General features: G+C 33.7%; 3 protein-coding genes across 3 annotated transcripts; 2 read left to right on the forward strand and 1 right to left on the reverse strand.

Annotated features, from left to right (window-relative positions):
• Positions 1–571: 571 nt before the first annotated feature.
• LOC123923150 (nucleobase-ascorbate transporter 1-like) lies at positions 572–6,126 on the forward strand. The gene is made up of 14 exons (XM_045975814.1): positions 572–738; positions 2,172–2,269; positions 2,356–2,532; positions 3,093–3,193; positions 3,311–3,386; positions 3,879–3,938; positions 4,025–4,212; positions 4,297–4,393; positions 4,489–4,575; positions 4,799–4,857; positions 4,963–5,054; positions 5,173–5,250; positions 5,334–5,494; positions 5,595–6,126. Exons 1-14 carry the CDS (start codon positions 663–665, stop codon positions 5,805–5,807), a joined length of 1,563 nt encoding a protein of 520 aa, XP_045831770.1. The 5' UTR covers positions 572–662; the 3' UTR covers positions 5,808–6,126.
• Positions 6,127–10,266: 4,140 nt separating this feature from the next.
• LOC123922302 lies at positions 10,267–11,073 on the forward strand. Its single transcript, XM_045975030.1, has one exon. It carries the CDS (start codon positions 10,267–10,269, stop codon positions 11,071–11,073), a length of 807 nt encoding a protein of 268 aa, XP_045830986.1.
• A 2,628-nt stretch (positions 11,074–13,701) lies between these two features.
• LOC123922303 (MDIS1-interacting receptor like kinase 2-like) lies at positions 13,702–18,009 on the reverse strand. Its single transcript, XM_045975032.1, has 3 exons — positions 18,006–18,009; positions 14,771–17,527; positions 13,702–14,175 (listed from the first exon to the last, which is right to left on the reverse strand). Exons 1-3 carry the CDS (start codon positions 18,007–18,009, stop codon positions 13,817–13,819), a joined length of 3,120 nt encoding a protein of 1,039 aa, XP_045830988.1. The 3' UTR covers positions 13,702–13,816.
• Positions 18,010–19,185: the final 1,176 nt, after the last annotated feature.

A 19,185-nucleotide genomic window follows, 5' to 3' on the forward strand; every position in this document is an offset into this window, starting at 1 on the left:
CCCTATATTGTAACATAGACATGTCTATAAAATATGACATTAACTTTTTCAAAAATAAAATATGACATTAACCAGAAATCATTTGATATACTTTCATAAAATGAGTTAATCTTGATGTATCTCATTGACGTTCAAATGATTTTCGATTAATGTCATATTTTTTATACATGATCTATGCTATAGTACTTTTCAATCAAACGATCAATTTTATAATACAATTATCCGGTAAAAAATTATTAGAGCAAAAATTTAATACCTAATGACTAGAAATTTCATTTTTAATATAAATAAATGAATGTAACTCCCCACCTTAACTAAGTTAAACTCCCACCTTTAATGCCTAACTAAGTTAAACTCAAAAAATTATTATTATTATTTTTTTTTTAAAAGCTAAATTAGTCCACTCTCAGATCCCAAGATAATACCATCGGACCAACCCAGAGCAACCCAGACCAACTCTCATGTCCCAAGCTAAATTATTATTATTATTATTATTATTATTATTATTAAATCCCCTAATTTTGGTTTTTAATATTGATACACTTTATTCGTATCAGTACTTTACTTTGTTCTTGTGAGTACTTTTTTCCTCTTTCTACATGCTTTCTTCTTCTTCTGCCTCTGGTTTCTGAAGTCATCATTTTCCATAATAAGCTACTACAATGGCAGACATTACCCATTTTCCTATGGAACAGCTTCAAGACCTTGACTACTGCTTAGACTCTAATCCTTCATGGGGTACTCTCTCTCTCTCTCACTCACATTTGTGTCATGTTCTTTTCAAGTTGCATTTTTTTCTTCTCTATTCCATTTCTGACCAAAAAAAAGTTTGAAGCTTTTTAAATAGTATTTGACTTTGAGTTCATTGTGATTTGTGGGGTAGATGGATTGCAGAAATTAATATAAAGTTCTTTACTTTTTCTTGTTTTGGAACTATTTCACATGTTGGGTTGGTTTTCATCTGAATGCATTGCCCCAGAAGTTTGAGATTAAGCTATTATTTTGGTTCTAATGATGATAAGGATAAAAAGTTGAGATTTTTATGTTATTTTAATTTTGGGGTTGAACTTTTGAAATTTTCTGTTGCTGTATTTTAGCTTTTTCTCCTACTTTGTTGCTTCTGTTTGTTGGTTGAGTTTGTTTTTTATTTGAAGAAATAATATAAAATGTGTAAAACATAAAACATTCTGGTTTATTTAAAATTTAAATAGTGTATTGTATGTTGGACTTCTCAGATTTTTCTTGATCAATTCAACTTGTCCTTTAGCACTATGAAACATTAATTCATGAATTATGACATTATATTATACAGTTATCTACCATTTTTACCCTTTCCCTGAGATTGTGTAATGTGGAATAGCACTTCTCATTCTAACATGGCTAAATGAAAAAAAAAAAAAAATCAATAATGGAAAATGGAACTTAATTTTTTTTAACAAAGAAAATGGAACTTAATTAAGTAGTGACTAAAGTCATTTTACATGTTTTTTTCAAGATTAATTCCTCGAGTGGTGGCAAACTCTCCGTAAGAGTTTTAACTTTTAACACGGTTGTATGTTAAAGCTAGTGATCAAACACAGAACATTAATTAAGTTAGAAGAACATTAATTAAGTTAGAAGAGACCCGCATCATCTCATTTAAGCACTCTTGGGTCATTTTACATGTTAAAAAACATAGAGGGCCGTGTGATTTGATTTGAGTAATTTTGACTTTTTAATTGGTATAATTTCATTGGGCTTGATTTCTTAACATAAGTGTAGTTGTGTAATTTAGACATATTGGGTGTGTTTGGATAAGCAATTTACTTAAGCACTTATTTAAAAAGAGTTTATCATATAAGCACTAATCTATAAGTATAAGCTATTTTCATATTTGAATTTTGAAGATAGAATAACCCAATAAGGTTAGTGTCTTCATATAAGTTGTATAGTGTTTTCATAAGCTATCTTTAATGCTTATAGAAATGAGCTGAAAACAGCATATAGACATGCCATAAACCATTTTTGTGAACTCATCATGCAAACACTTACAACAAAAGCACTTATGAGTTATGCCATAAGATAAAACTCAAATAAGCCCATAAACAAGGCATTGCAATTTGCAAACATACCCCTAGTAATTTTCTATCTTTTCTTTGTTGTTGGCTTATTGTGAAGGGCTTATATTGCAGTTGAAATTATCCTACTAGCATTTCAAAATTACATATTGATGCTTGGAACAAGTGTGATGCTTCCTTCAATGATAGTTCCAGCCATGGGAGGAACTCATGTAAGCTGAATTTCTTCATTATTGTCTTAAGCATTTTGTTGCTTTTGCCACACATTTTAGTGATTTTGTTGCTCATATATAACCAGCGTGATACGGCACATGTGATACAAACTATACTCTTTGTAGCCGGCATTAACACACTTCTTCAAACGCTATTTGGTACAAGATTGCCTACAGTAGTTGGAGGTTCCTTTGCGTATCTGTTTCCGATTGCTTATATTATCAATGACCCCTCATTGAAACATATTAGTAACTCTCATGAAGTGAGTTTCCTCCTTCCATCTCTTCATTGTTGGTGATTTGGTTAAATAGCTTAATTAAATGTTTATCATTATCATGTAAGGGCTTGTGTATAAACTATTTTTATAATAAAAGATAATAAAGTAAAATCAAGCTATTTTTGTATAGGCTATAAGCTGTTTTCATTAGCATTTCTGAAGAGCTTATGGAAAAAAGCTGAAAATAGCTTATGGACATGTCATAAGTTGTTTCCATAAGGTCTCTCATACAGTCTCACTTACAAGTGCTGATGCGAGTAGATAAGTTCAAATAAGTAAATCCAAACATACCCTAAACTAGGTATGGCATTGATTAAGGATTTAAATTGTGGTTGCGATTGCAATGTGATCCTTGAACATTAGAAACTTTTTGATATTTCAGAAAATTGCTGATGAATGCATTTGATATGGCCACAATTGACATTGTGAGTCCAAAAAAAGAACACACGAGATTTGATCAGCATATATAATTTATATATAAGGGCCCGGTTTCTTATTTGGTACTAGGATATTGAAAGAGATGTTGGCATGTGATTGGTTTGCAGAGATTTATACAATCAATGAAAGCAATACAAGGAGCTCTAATTGTAGCCTCAAGTATTCAGATAATCTTGGGTTACAGCCAAGTCTGGGGACTATTTTCAAGGTATATACATTATACTAGTTGCATGACTTGTTTATGAATTGAAAATTGGTTAAACAAACATAAATTTTTAAATAATAATGGAAAAATTAATCATTTCTTCATGGATATCTTCTTCAGGTTTTTCAGTCCTCTTGGAATGGCACCTGTAGTTGGATTAGTTGGATTAGGGTTATTTGAACGCGGATTTTCTGTGGTAGGTGTGATTCAAATCTCAATTTTAATTATCACAATCTTTACAGAAATATATTTTGACTAAATGGTGACCGAAATTTACTTGATTAAGCTTTGACTTTTTTCTATCTTTCTGCATAATGCTTAATTTGCATGCAGACCTATGTAGTACCGACACCTCAAATTGATGGCATGTTCGGTGCCTAACACATGTCAGTCACCAGCACTGGCACTAAACGAACACATATGGTTACATTCAATCGTTTCTATTTTCTTAAATTATTATTGGTGTGGTGTCTTTGAGTCAGCGTCATGTCAGTGCTTCATAGATGCACACTCCTAAATCTTTTGATAGTGCATAATAATGCTTAATTTACATTTGCATACATTACATTGATGACATTTTCTTTAGCAAAATCCTTTAGTTCACCCAGCTTACAATAGCTTGATATATACCATACTTTATGTACATTGTTATAAATTTACATGATTTTGTTTATTATACTCTTTTCAGTTGGGAAACTGCGTAGAAATTGGTATACCAATGCTATTGTTGGTAATTGGTTTGTCACAAGTAAGTGTTCTAGTATAATAATAAGAATATACATCAGGTAACTTGATTCAAATTATGACTCAAACTAATTTGGTATAATATTGCAGTATCTAAAGCATGTGAGACCAGTTAGAGATATCCCTATCTTTGAACGTTTTCCAGTGTTGATTTGTGTCCCAATTATTTGGATCTATGCTGTTATCTTGACTGCCAGTGGCGCTTACCGAGATAAACCTTTCAAAACACAACATAATTGTCGTACAGACAGAGCCGATCTAATATCTACTGCTCCATGGTACACAAAAAAAAAAAGTTACTATATTGTGTTGCAAAGTTTTGTTGAGTTCCTATGTTCTTTTCATTTTTATTATTGTAATAGGTTTATGTTTCCATACCCTCTTCAATGGGGGGCACCTACATTTTCTGTTGGCCATTCATTTGCCATGATGTCGGCAGTTATAGTCTCTATGGTGGAGGTATCTTTTTTGTTTCCTGATTTTGTTTTTGCATTTTTAACTACTCCAAATTTGAAATTATCAACGAAGTCTTGACCATGGAATTTTGGTTGCAGTCAACTGGTGCATACCAGGCAGCAGCTCGGTTAGCCATCGCCACACCACCTCCTGCGTATGTGTTGAGTCGAGGCATTGGTTGGCAGGTCAGTTACTAGGCTATTGAATCGCAATGCTATGTTTGAATATATAGTGATTGGTGGAATGAGATGGAACATAATGATGAAATGACGTGGAATGTAATAAACTTATCGTATCAACGTTTAAATATTTTACAATGAAACAATATAAGTTTTCATTCCATTGTTGAATTAGAAGGAAGTATAATAGTAAAATGACATTGGCGATGATTTTGTTTGTTTTGAATAGGGGATTGGTGTCATGCTTGATGGTCTTTTTGGAACATTGACAGGTTCTACTGTTTCTGTGTAAGTTTAATTCTCACATTTGAGTTTTAAAATGCAAGTTGCTTCTTGTTTATGATATCTATCTCTCAATCGTAACTTGATGAACATCATGGCCGGTTATTCTAGGGAAAATGTTGGATTACTTGGACTAACCCGAGTTGGAAGTCGAAGAGTCGTTCAAGTTTCTGCTGGTTTCATGATATTCTTCTCTACTTTAGGTTGGTATAGACAAAATTTTGAAGCTTTTTACCTTTGCGATAAGAACGAATAATGAGAAAAGAAAAGACAAATTCATTTACATGTGGTTTAATTTAAATATCTTTTTCTTCCATTTAGGAAAATTTGGAGCTGTTTTCGCATCTATACCTTTCCCGATATTTGCTGCACTGTACTGCCTTCTCTTTGGCGTTGTCGGTATGTCATATATCATCTTCTTACGATTTCATTTACATAGTTTTGTTCATGTATTTACATCTCTACCTTTTGTTTTTCATCAGCTTCAGTTGGAATATCATTTCTTCAGTTCACAAACATGAACTCTATGAGAAATCTTATTATCATTGGCCTTACATTGTTCCTTGGAATATCTGTTCCTCAACTTTTCAATCAGTCCTCGTCTCCTTCGCTTCCCGGATACGTCCATACTAAAGCAGGATGGGTGAGTTTTCATCTGTCAGCTATTTTTACCTGCTCAAAACTTCGACGCCCTTACAATTATACTTTTGCTTTAACATTGCCGTCATTTTTCATCTTTGCAGTTCAATGCATTCTTAAACACCATATTCTCATCACCAGTAACAGTTGGTTTGATAATAGCGGTGTTGCTCGACAACACTCTTGAGGTAGAAAAGTCAAAGAAAGATCGAGGGATGCCATGGTGGGTGAAGTTTAGAACATTTAGAGGAGACAATAGAAATGAAGAATTCTATACACTGCCATTCAATCTCAATAGGTTCTTCCCGCCTAAGTGATCTTGATGTCGATGATGTGAACCATAACAATTAGATTTTCTTGAAGCTGCACATTTCAGACTTCATGACTAACACATGCTATTCTTCCTTCACCACCAACCAAATTTTTTGGAGGCCATGTGTGAAGTTTGGTCCAACATAGGATTAGTAGATGCAAATTTCAATAATTTCTACCTGCTAATGAGTTCTTTTTTAAGCTGTATATGTCTCAATCGACAACTGAATTTAGTAATTTTGCTATTTAAGTAGTCTTTCTACAATTAACATGGTGACATAGATGTTTTTGTTTTCATAAGATTTTGATAATGGACTTTAGCTGATAAAATATGAAATGCAATCCTTACTTTCCTTTATAAATAAATGGATGTGTCCTGGGATAAAATATGATAAAGTCGTATGAAATAGAATTAAATTATTGTACTATTATTTGACTTTATAAATGTTGGGGAAGTTTCTGTGTGTATATATATATATATATATATATCGATAATTTGCGATCGGGAGGGGATTGAAACCACTTGATGCCAGAACTGCCATCCGAACTAGATTAAAAAACCAAAAAATATATATAGATAATTTAGCATAGATTTTGAGTTTGTATAGAGAGCACTTATACAAAATATCTTATGACAATATGAAAAGGAGAGAAGCTTGTAACACAAGTAAACCAAGTTAATTAGTTCACTAATTTAAAAGTTTCCCAAGAGATATTATTAAGAAATCTCATACTATTAAAAAATTGTAATGATAATCATAATATTTGTAATAATTATACAAAATTGTAAGTGGCAAACACTACTTAAAAATCCACGAGAGAAGATACTCTCCTGTGCACTTTTTCTCCATGCATTTCAACTACTTTTTCCTTTCTTTTAATTTGTAGATTTATCATTTATATCATTAAAGTAAAATTCGACGGTCTAGATCAACATTAGAGACATCCAACTTAACACAAACAATGTAAAGTATGAGTTCAAACTTTGATGAATTTAGAATACACTTTAAGTATGGAGAATTAGAGAATCCAAATTCAAATCGACCATCCAATGCTGAGTACCAATTGAATTTTTTTAAGTGGTATCCTCTTTTTTTTTTTGTGGTGAGCTACCGACCGAAATATATAGTTACTTTTGTCGTTCTGCTATTTTCTCAAACATTGTCCCCTATTTAAGTAGTTTACAATATTTTTCTCTAAAATTTCTCATTTTATAACACCTGCTACTTAAGTAGCGCGAGAGTAAAAATAGGGCGCGCACCCATGTATAGCAAGTGTTAATTTTTGTTTCAAAAATATTTAAAGCCCAAACCTTAGAATTCAAATTTCAGAAGAAAAAAAAAAACAAAACCCTCGCAAATTTAAAATACATCCACAGTCGCCCTAGCTAGCAACACCGCTAAATTAGGATTTTGTTTTTCTTCAACCTGCCGTCATCGGAGAGATCAGAGATGGAGGAATCGCTGACCAAGGTTTTAAATTGCGGTTGCGGTCGCGGTCGCGGATGAGGTTGCGGTTGCGGTTGTAGTTGTTGCAAATGCGGTCATTGCGGTTGCTGCAACGCGCAATGCGGTTGTCACGACATGAAATCATTTTGAAATTTCAGGAGCTATATAAATTGAAACTACTATGTAACTACACTATTTATCCACCATTGCATAGTTTTAGTTTATTCAATAAACAATAATTTGAATGTATTTAAAATACACGGTTGAAAGATTGTTAAAAGTAAGATTTTTCATTAATTTGACACAAATTAGGATTTGAAGTTCATACATTTTACTTTTTGGAGAGAAAATTTGAATGAGGCTTCCGATGCGGTTGTGATGTGGTTATGATGCAGCTGTACACGTGAATTAAGATCACACCGCAATTGCGGTGCGATGCGGTTGCAGTGGCCACCGCATCAGCAGTACTGCGGCCGCAATTGCGGATGCGGACTGCAATTTAAAACCTTGTCGCTGACTGTAACAAATGTTGAGGTTAGCAATCATATTCCTGATGATATTATTCTCTCTATTCTCTCCAAACTTCATATCAAATCTTTTAAGCGATTTGAATGTGCAGGTAAATCATGGTCCCTCTTATTTGATGACCCTTATTTCATAACTATGTATCGCAACAATTTCTTTTCAAAGGATTGTTGTTATTATGATGATACATGTCTCCTTGTAGGTGTGACAGAAGATCATTGATACTTCACTTAGTGCTTTAGTACATCATTTGTATTCACTTTCTAGTGAGAACTTTGAGAATTGTGTCAAATTAGATTGGCTAAATCCATTTCCAGAGGATGAGGATTTGGATCCGGATGGGGATATGGGCTCGTCGTCCTCGGATGACGATAACTCTGGTTTTGGAATCATATAATTTCCACGAAAGCGAAAGCATTTGGAAACTTATATTGTGGAACCCAACTACTAATGAATTCAAGGTCATTCCTTCTAGCCCTGTTGAGTCTGAACATTTTATGAAGGGGGGTGTTAATGCCCGTCATCATCTGGTTGGTTATGATCGCATTAAAGATGCTATAAGGTGATTCGGTTCATTGACCATGATAAATATGATCATGACAAAGATGAAGACTATGATGACGACTATGATGCCTCACTTGTTTCCTACTGGGAGATATATAGCCTTAACAGTAACCTTTGGAGAGGAAAATTGATGTCGACAATGACATGCCTCTTTTTCCTGACAATGACAAACATACCCTCTTACACACAGACGTGTACCTGGATGGAGTGTCTCATTGGTGGGATAAAAATGAAACACATAAATATTTGGTGTCATTTGACTTCAGCGATGAATCTTTCACTACAACACCCATACCCTTTTACATATATGATAGTTTTGAGGTCCCCAAAGACTTGGTGATATTGAATGGATCTATTGCTTTCATATTAAATTATAAAAGGACTTCTACAATTCACATTTCAATCTTGGGTGAACTCGGTGGAAAGGAATCATGGACTAAACTCTTCGTTGTTGGACTCTCACCTTGCTTTAATTATCCAATTATAGCGGCGAAGAAGGGAAATATATTGTTTAAAAGTAGAGACAAAAAAAAAAAAAAAAAGGATTAGTCTGGTTTGATTTAAGTACCGGGATGATCGATAAGATTGATCTTACAACACAACTATCTGGTCGTGTGTCTAGTCGCATATTGTTCGATAAAGAAAGCGTTCTTCCAATTGGAGGAATATATGATTAAATTTGTTTTCTCTAGTTTTCAATCCAATAGATATATGATTATGGCTATTAGAATTCTAGTATATGCAAATTTAAGAAACTGTTTCATAATATGAATTTTGTTTTATCAGTTTTATATTGATGATTTACTCTCTTTCTGCAAACTAATATGATTTTAAGCAACATATCTTTGTTTGAATTTCATTACATTCTACCTGAAATATCTATGCCACTATGCTTACCTTTTGAGCTTTTGTTTTTGCTTTTATGTTCCAAATTATCTAATAAAATCAAGTATACATGCATAAAAGGTAGAATTTGAAATGCATAAAATTGTGTTCAGGTGTTTAAAGTCAAATAACAACATTCTATAAGTGAAACGTTTCTGTTTGTTGGGGTTGATTGTCAACTCCCACATTGCCTAGTTTCTTAAATAAAGAAGGAGGTTGAAAAAAAGCTATTGGAGAAATCCCACATCACTTAGAGTGGTGAAGCAAGAGGGAAACCAAAGCTATATATTAGACCTAAGTTCTTTGTTTATAATGGCACCAGTCAGTAGCAATTTAAGCTTATATCTGACTTTTTTGTTTTTCTCTTGTACGATCTTTTATTAGAGTATTGTGAGATGTAGTTAGGTATTTTCTTTGGAGAGTGTGAGTGTACTGGGGTCGTGAGAAGGTTGAGGGTAGTCTATGTGTTGTAACAATTTTCACATGGTGTTTATTCTCTGGTTATCGGTCTAGACAACGGTCGTGGTTTTTTCTCTGGTTTTGGAGTTTTCACGTTATATTCTTGTGTTGTGATTGTGTTATTTTATTTTCTCTGTGCTTGTTATTTTCCAACAAGTGGTATTAGAGTCGTGGTTCGGCTTGGTGGGGGAGCGGGAGTGGATCCGGTATTGGATCACCTAGAGGATGTGGGAACTCACACTTGGGGGGAGAATGTTGGGTTTCAAGTGTGAGTGATTAAGTCCCACATCTACTATGTATGGGAAGAATATTGGATTTATAAGAGAGGTGACCCATTACACTAATGCCTTAAGTTTTTGGGTGGAGATGTGGCGTCTCCCACTCTTGTATGGTCCTAGAGCATTGTCCCATTGTTTCTCACGAGCTCCCCCGGACTCCCCAACACTGCTAATAAAAAATATTAGATTTTAAAACCTCGCCAATTTAAAAAACATCCACAATAGCCCTAGCTAGCAGCGCCGCTCAATTAGGGTTTGCCTTTCTCATTTTCTTCAACCTACTTTCTGTTGCCGCCATTGGAGAAATGGAGGCATCACTGACTTCAACAAATGTTCATGTTAACAATCATATACCCGATGATATTATCTTCTCTATTCTCTCCAAACTTCCTCTCAAATCTTTTAAACAATTTGAATGTGTACACAAATCATGGTCCCTCTTATTTGATGATACTTATTTCATAACTATGTACCACAACAATTTATTATCGAATGATTGTTCTTATTATGATGATACATGTCTCCTCGTAGGTGTGACAGAAGGTACTGAATACTACAGGATGGGTGGTGTTTTAGTAGGTGATATGTATTCTCTTTCCGGTGAAAATTTTGAGAATAGTGTCAAATTAGATTGGCCAAATCCTCCATTTCCTGAGGATGAGGATTTGGATCTGGATGGGGATGGGGATGAGTATTACATTGGTTTTGGAAAAGTATGTGTGCTTTCCACCATTTCGATTGGAAACTTATATTATGGAATCCATGCTACTAATGAATTCAAGGTGATTCCTTCCAGCCTTGACGAGTCAGGAGCTTTTTTGATGTTGGGGTTTGCTATTCCCCGTTATCATCTAGTTGGTTATGATCACATTAAAGATGACTATAAGGTGATTCGGTTCATGGACTGTGATGGTGATGATGATGACGACTATGGTGACGATGATGACGACGACTATGATGACAAAATTGTTTCCTTCTGGGAGATATATAGCCTAAACAGTAACCTTTGGAGGAAAATTGATGTCGACATGCCTCTTTATTCTACTAAAAAAAACGTGTACATAATGGAGTGTCTCATTGGTGGGATAGAAATGAAACACATTCATATTTGATGTCATTTGACTTCGACAATGAATCTTTCACTACAACACCCATATCCTAATTACATAGATGATGATAGATTTGGGGTCACCAAAGACTTGGTGATATTCAATGAATCTATTGCTTTCATATTAAAATATAATAGGGCGTCTACAATTCACATTTCAATTTTGGGTGAGCTCGGTGTAAAGGAATCATGGAGTAAACTCTTCGTTGTCGGACCCTCACCTTGCCTTAATTACCCAGACAATGTAAAGTATAAGTTCGTATTCTGATGAAGAAGACGTCCAACTTAACAACATTGAATTTAGAATACACTTTAAGTGTGGACAATTATAGAGAATCTAATTAAATTCAAAGTGACCCTCTAACAATGTCTCTCTGGTGGTAGCTAACTACCAAGTGAACCATTTACCGAACATGTAATGGGAAAAACTAACATGTGCCTTAAAACACTTGTTAGTGTACTATAACTTATGTTTTAAGGGCATGACGAATAATAAATTTATCAAGTGTTTATTTTTGTTTCAAAAATATCTAAAAGCCCTAAACTTAATATTCAAATTTCGAAAGAAGAAAAAAAAAAAAACATCCGCAGTCAGGGGCGATTATGCCGCCAGGCATGCCCAGCACGTGCCTGGGCTCCCAATTATATAATTTTTTTTTTTAGGGTTCTTACTTTAATCTGAAAATTCGAATGTTTGAGTAAGAATTAATAAAATTTAAGTGCATATGCATAATCCTCATGAAATTCTGAGCAAAATGGTATATTTACTTGTCCAGTTTGGTGCAAGAATGAAAAATATCGTTTTTTTATTTTGGTCCAGAGGTTGAAGATGATGAACAGGTTTTTAAGGTTATTTTAATAAAAGCCTATATATATTAAGGAAGCATGATTTTAAACAGAACGCGTAACCTGGCCCAGTGGCACTGTGATTTGTTTCTCACATGGGGGACTTGTGTTTAACTCCCACCTCACTCATTTATTTTCTTTCCTTTTTTGTTTTTATTTTCTTTATTTGTTTATGACTATCAAATATTTAGATTAATTCCTTAAAATTAATTATTTTTATTATAATTTCAGTATATAAATAATATATATTTTATTCGTTAGAAACGGTCCGATCCGGTTGAATTCCGATCGGAAAACTTTAAACCAATAAATATTCGTACATTTGTGGTTAAAATTGTGCCCAGGCTTAATATTATTCCTGGAGTCGCCACTGTCCGCAGTAACCTTAGGTATCAGCTCTGCTCAATTAGATTTTGTTTTTCTTCAACCTGCCGTCATTGGAGAAATGGAGGAACCGCCGACCATAACAAATCTTGAGGTTAGCAATCATATTCCTGATGATATTATCCCCTCTATTCTCTCTAAACTTCCTCACAAATCTTTTAAGCGATTTGAATGTGTACATAAATCATGGTCCCTCTTATTTGATGATCCTTATTTCATGACAATATACCGCAACAATTTCTTATCTAAGGATTGTTCTTATTACGATGATACATGTCTTCTCGTAGGGACAAATTATTTTGAACAGTACACTCCAATGGATATTATTTTAGTACATAATTCGTATTCTCTTTCCGGTGAGAATTTTGAAAATAGTGTCAAATTAGATTTGGTTTGGATTTCATTACATTTTGTGCCTTTGTTTTTTCTTTTATGTTTCAAATTAGCTAATAAAATCAAAGTACACGTTCAGAACAAAAGGTAGAATTTGAAATGCACTTTCTCAACCGAGTTGATTTGGTAAACAAGAGTTGATTTATTTGCTTTGTTGCATACAAATATACTTGAAGATTGAAAGTCATAATATACAAGCAGCTATCACAATTTCAGTTAGCTGATGTTTTACATATACTTGGATAACTCGATCTCAATAGGCTCTTTCCACCTACTTGATCTTGATGAGGATGTGAAGTATAACAACTAGAATACTAGATTTTCTTGGAGCTGCACATTTCATAATTCATGACAAACATATGCTATTTTTCATATTCACCACCAACCGATTTTTTTGTGGTCCATATGTAAAGTTTGGACCAATAGTTTCTGGTGAATTCTTTTGAGATGTAAATTGCAATAGTTTCTGGTAAATTCTGTTTTTAGCTGTATATGCCTCAACAAATGAATTTAGTAAATTTGGTATTTAAGTAGGTTTGCTATATATAATTGGTGTCGTAGCTGTTTCTGTTTTCATATAAGATTTGAGATTTTTCTTTGCAAATGCCTAAACTAACTATAAAGGTCTTATTTGAGATTTTAGCTGATAAAATTTGAAAGGCAGTCCTTACTTTCCTTTTCTGGCATTTCCTTTGTATATGCGTTTGAGATCATAGTGAGTTTAAGAAAATCACGGTAGCATCACGAATCCATAATGTTGTTGAGACTCCAAAGTGTAGCTTTTCCAAATTCACACTGTGATTTTGTCAAACTCACTGCAAATCCAAATATCCACACGTAGGCGTTTCAATAGCATTGTGAAAATCATTGTGGCATCATGATTTTGTTGAGACCCTAAAGAGTAGATTTTGGAAAATCATTGTAGCTCACTGTGATTTTTCCCTACTCACAGCGAGTTCAAACATGCACACATAGGTGATTGAATTGATTTATTAATAGTCTATTTGAGCTTACACCCTTAATAGTTAGCACACAAGATAATAAAGATGACAGAATCTCAAACACATTATTAGTAGCACAAAAAAAAAACAGTGAAACTTGCAATACAAGTAAAACAAAGTTCACTAATTTAAAAGTTGACCAAGTGTGACGATGCGGAATGTCTCCATTGATGGTGATTTTGGCATCACAAACATGTTATAAACTTGTTTCATAGTTGGTCTAGAATGTGGATTGTCACTCAAGCAAGCAAATCCCATTTTTGCAATCAAGATCACATCCTTAGCAACTGAATTTTCTGGAAGAGGAAGTCTTTGGTCTAATACATCTTTCAATAGTAAATTATATGCTTTTGGTGCTTCAGATGATGAAAACAATGTAGAAATCAGATCCCCTGGATGCTTTCCTATAATTATTTCCAAACATAGCACTCCAAAACTAAACACATCACATTTCTCATTCACTTCATGAGTATATGCAAGCTCTGCAATAAAATTATTAAACATATGAAAAATGATATTAATGCCGAAGTAACATCTGTTTGAATAAACAGTTTAATTTGCGGCTTATAGCATAAAAACTTATCATGATAAACTCTTATGTATAAGCTATTTCTAGGGGTAAGCCAACTTGAAGAGTTTATGACAAAAGGCTAAACACAGCTTATGAACATGTCATAAGCAATTTTCATATGTTCTCCCAAACAATCTCATAAGTACTCATGTCAGTAGATATATCAAATAAACAAATCCAAACAAGCCAATTGTATAATACTACTACTCTTGACTCAAATATATGCAAAAATAAACTAAGAACTTAACTGGATTGACTTATTTGAGTTCATCTACTAATATAAGTACTCTGAGACTGTTTGAGAGAGCTTATCCAAACAGCTTATAACTTATAAGAAAACAATTTGACTTCATTTTATCCTTGGTTATAAAAATGGCTTATACATAAGCACTTATATGATAGGATGCTTTAATCAAACAAGGCCCGATTCATGCCAATTAAGAATATTAATTAACCTAATATAAAAAAGGTGTAGAATTTCATAAAAACTTAAAGAAGTGCCTAACCTGGTGCTGCATATCCATAAGTGCCTGCAAATGTTGTTGAATTATGTGAATCAAGATTAAGAATCTTAGCAGTTCCAAAGTCTGAGATGTAAGCTTCACAATCCAAATCTAAAAGAACATTTTTGCTCGATATGTCACGATGAACAATAGGAGGAGAGCAACCATGATGCATATGGTAAAGAGCATTTGTCACACCCTTAACAACATTCACTCTCTTTTTCCAATCAAATGTTGTTGCTTGTGTATCAAGTCTCATCACATTATCCAAACTCCCTCCTTCTAAGAACTCATAAACCACAAAAGAGTGGCGCGGATGCGAACAAAATCCATACAACTTCACAATGTTACGATGTTTGATTTGCGTCAACGCTTTAACCTCATTAGTAAAAGCCGTGAAATTGTTCATTTCACTCTCAACTTCAGCATGAAGTTTTTTCACAGCAACAACTTGACCAGATGCTAAATTAGCCTTGTAAACCAAACCAGAACCTCCTTCACCAATGAGATATTTCTCATCAAAATCCTCCGTTGCTTCAATGATATTTTCATAAACCATTTTTCCATCATAACTCCATATGGAAAAAACATCTTCAATTTGTTTTTGTTCTTGTTCTTCTCTAGCTTGCTTTTTAAGTTTTCTTGCCTTTTTCCAATGAATATACAAAGAACCACCAACCAAGAAGACTATAAGAAATATAAATAGTATCAATATCATCACACTTTTGTGTTTACTTTTTGTATTGTGATGACTTACCACACAAGGAACCAAGCTTGAAGAATTACCACACAAGCCTTTATTGTTTCTCAATGCTTCAAAAGGTGCCTTAGAAAACACTTGATTGTTTGGAATTGGACCCTCTAATTGGTTATAAGATATGCTAACATTTGTCAAGCTAATCATATCTTTAAAATTAGATGGAATATTTCCAGAGAGATTATTGTGAGAAAGGTTCAATGTGTTCAACTTTTGCAACTTTCCAATTTCTTCGGGTATTTGTCCACTTAACAAATTTCCACCAAGATCAAGATCTTCCAGAGATTGCAATCTGTTAAATTCATGTGGAATTCCTTCCATGAACTTATTATTGCTCAAATTCAAATGAACTAGTTTGAGAAGCTTTCCAATTTGTTTTGGAATTGAGCCACTTAAACTATTTTCTGCAAGATTCAAGTTTCCAAGTCCTTGCATGAATCCTATTTCTATAGGAACTTTTCCATAAAGTTCATTGTTACTAATGGAGAGTTCATACAATGAAGTCAAGTTACAAAGCTCTTTAGGAATTTTTCCTGTTAAGTGATTTGAAGAAAGTTGAAGTGATTGTAACTTAGGGGCTTGTCCTAGTTCTGGAGGTATAGTACCTGATAAATTGTTATTTGAGATCCTTAGGCCAATTAGATTATGACTTTTCCTCCAACTTTGCAAAATTTTGCCATGAAAGTAGTTGTGACTCAAATCAATGTAGCTCAAATTTGGATATACACCAAAATCATCTGAAATATTTCCAACTAACATATTATCTGCAAGGTTGAGTCTAACAAGGCTTGAACAATTCTTCAAGGTTATCGGAACTAAACCACTAAAATGATTCTCATTAGCAGAAAAGTTTCTTAGTGATCCACCAAGGCAAATTTGATGTGGCAATTGGCCAATGAAATCATTTGAACTTAATTGTAAGCTTTTCAAATTGGTAATGTTTTTCATTGCTTGTGAAATGCTACCATTAAGTTTGTTCATGTGAAGTAATAGAAAGGTTAGTTTGGTCAAGTTTCCAAAGGTTGAAGGAATAGGACCAGTAAGATGATTTTCTGAAAGACTAAGCATTTCTAGATTGATCAAGTTTCCTAATGAAGATGGAATTGATCCAGAAATTTGGTTTTGAGAAAGTGATAATTGAATGAGTTTTGTCAAGTTTCCTATAGTAGAAGGAATTGATCCATAAAGTTGATTATAACTAAGCTGAAGTTTCCTCAAATTATTCAAGTTTCCTATGGAGGATGGAATTTCACCAGAAAAATTGTTGCTTAACAATTTAATTGTTCTAAGAGAAGAGATTGTGCCTAAATCCATAGGAATCGGTCCAGAAAGAGAATTTCCGTATAGAACAAGTTGTTGTAAGTTCATCAAGTTTTTTATGGAAGGAATTTTGCCGGTGAGATAATTAGCTGATAAATCAAGTTCAACAAGATTTATCAACATTCCAATTGTTGAGGGAATGGAACCAATGAGTTTACATATTGCAATATGAAGGTGACTTAGATTCCTTAGTGTCCCTATTTCTTGTGGAATGGAACCATTGAAAAGATTATGACTCATTTTTAGTTTAGAAATTTTGGGCAAGTTACCAATTTGATGTGGAATAGTACCATGAAAAAAGTTGTAACTTATATCCAAAGTTTGAAGCATAGGAAAGGATGAGAAGTTGAGACTTAAAAGAGTACCTTTAAGACCAAAGTTTGCAAGATTTATAATTGTCACATAATTGGTTTTTTCATCACAAACAATCCCCTTCCAATTGCAAGGACTTGAAATGATGGACCAAGAAGACAATGAAGCTTGGCTTTGTTTGTCAAGGTTAGTTTTCCAATTTAATAGAGCAATTGCTTCACTACCTTGAACTTTTGTAGCATTAGTGGCAGCAAAAGTGAAAATGCCATAAACTTGGAGGGTAGAAAGCCATAAAAGTGAATTGAAAAACATGATGAGAATAAAATGAAAAGACAGAAGCTTTGTGGACATTATGTTTAAGGTGTAGAGTGCTTTTCATAAGGTGTTAGGATTAGGAATAATCATACAGAGGATTCCTTTGCATGCTTAGTTATGTAGTTGAAGTAGGGTCATGTCCTTCAATTTATCTTGCTGGAATAAAAGCATGCTACTCTCACCATCTCATGTCCATAATAACTCTTTTTTTTTTAACGTAAAATGGTGCCCCGGTCTAAAACAAGGAGAAGATCATAGCATCCAACGACGGGTCCAGGACATGTCTTTTTACCACTAGACTAAATCCTTAATCCTTAAAATTATATCAACTCTAGTTTAATAATGCACACAAATTTATGTATATCTATCCCTAGAGTTGATTACTTCAATTACGAATTGTCTGGCACGACTCCTAAGTGAGAAAAGAAAGAAGAGTTTTTGATCCATTACGAAATCAATAGAAAAAGAAAATCCCTTAGATACGTTAGATCCAGACACGCCATTGGGAGTGTAGCATCCACAGACTGGACGCACCCATGGCAGTGTGGCGTCCAGAGTCCACTTTTTTAGTTTCTTAGATTCAGCAACAGTTTTCAAGCGTTGTCGAAGATCCTAAGCCTGTTATCTTTAGATTGGCAAAGGCTATAGATTGTAACATATCCAAAAAACAATTGTAAGAAACTCATGATCAAGTACTAAGAAAGGATTAAGAATTTAGCTCTTCATTCTCACACATTCTTGTAAGCGTTTAATATAAATTTTCATTTCAAAGACGACTTTAGAGAACGGTTTAAAGCGTTGCGTATTACCATCTAAGGGAACCGGTTATTGTAAATGTAAGAAAAAAGTGAAGATGGGATGCGACACTGCCATTGGTAGTACGTTTATGAAATGATTTTCTAAACATAAATTTTGTGTCGGGTAACAAATATGCATGAAAGTACAGCAGGGGATTAATGCCAATGGTGGTAGTACAAATGAACAACACTATCAAAATGAAACAAATAGACCCAAATAGTAAACATAAATTTTGTGTCGGGTAACATATATGCAAGAAAGTACAGGGGATTAATGCCGCTGGTGGTACAAATCAACAACACTATCAAAGTGAAACATGTGAACTTGGCATGGGATATTTATAAATGATGTGTCTCTTTGTAGATTTTTTTCCATTTGTTTTCTTATCTTATCTTTGAAATTGTTGGGTTATGGTGGAGTGTACTATTGCTACCTCCTTGGTTTACCTTTAACATTGACCGGATGTTTTGTTAATTTTGTAGGACGAGCGAGAAATTGGGTATGGTGTGAAAAGTAAATCTCATAAGTAAATACACATTATGTCAAAAAAAAAAAAAAAAAATTCTAGCTCAACTGGTAAATAATACCAAAATTGTTAGGTCGGACGTCGTGACCCGAATTCGAACCCGAAATCTCACAATTATGTGAGTTTAATTTCAGTTGATTACCACTTCATCTAAGACCGAAAAAAACAGTAAATACACAAATTTTTGGCTGATTGGTCATATTTCAAATTGTGAATGTAGGCCCAAATAGTAAACCTAATCACCATTCTAACACGATAAGTCATTATAAGGATTTAATTCCAACCGGAAATTAATGTGTTTTTGATGAATTCTTACATCTTAGTGAATAAATGAATCCATTCATGTCAGTCATGTTGAATTATGAAGTACTCCTCTGATCTATAAATGTA

The sequence above is a fragment of the Trifolium pratense genome, linkage group LG4 (genome assembly GCF_020283565.1).
Source record: "Trifolium pratense cultivar HEN17-A07 linkage group LG4, ARS_RC_1.1, whole genome shotgun sequence".
NCBI lineage: Eukaryota > Viridiplantae > Streptophyta > Magnoliopsida > Fabales > Fabaceae > Trifolium > Trifolium pratense.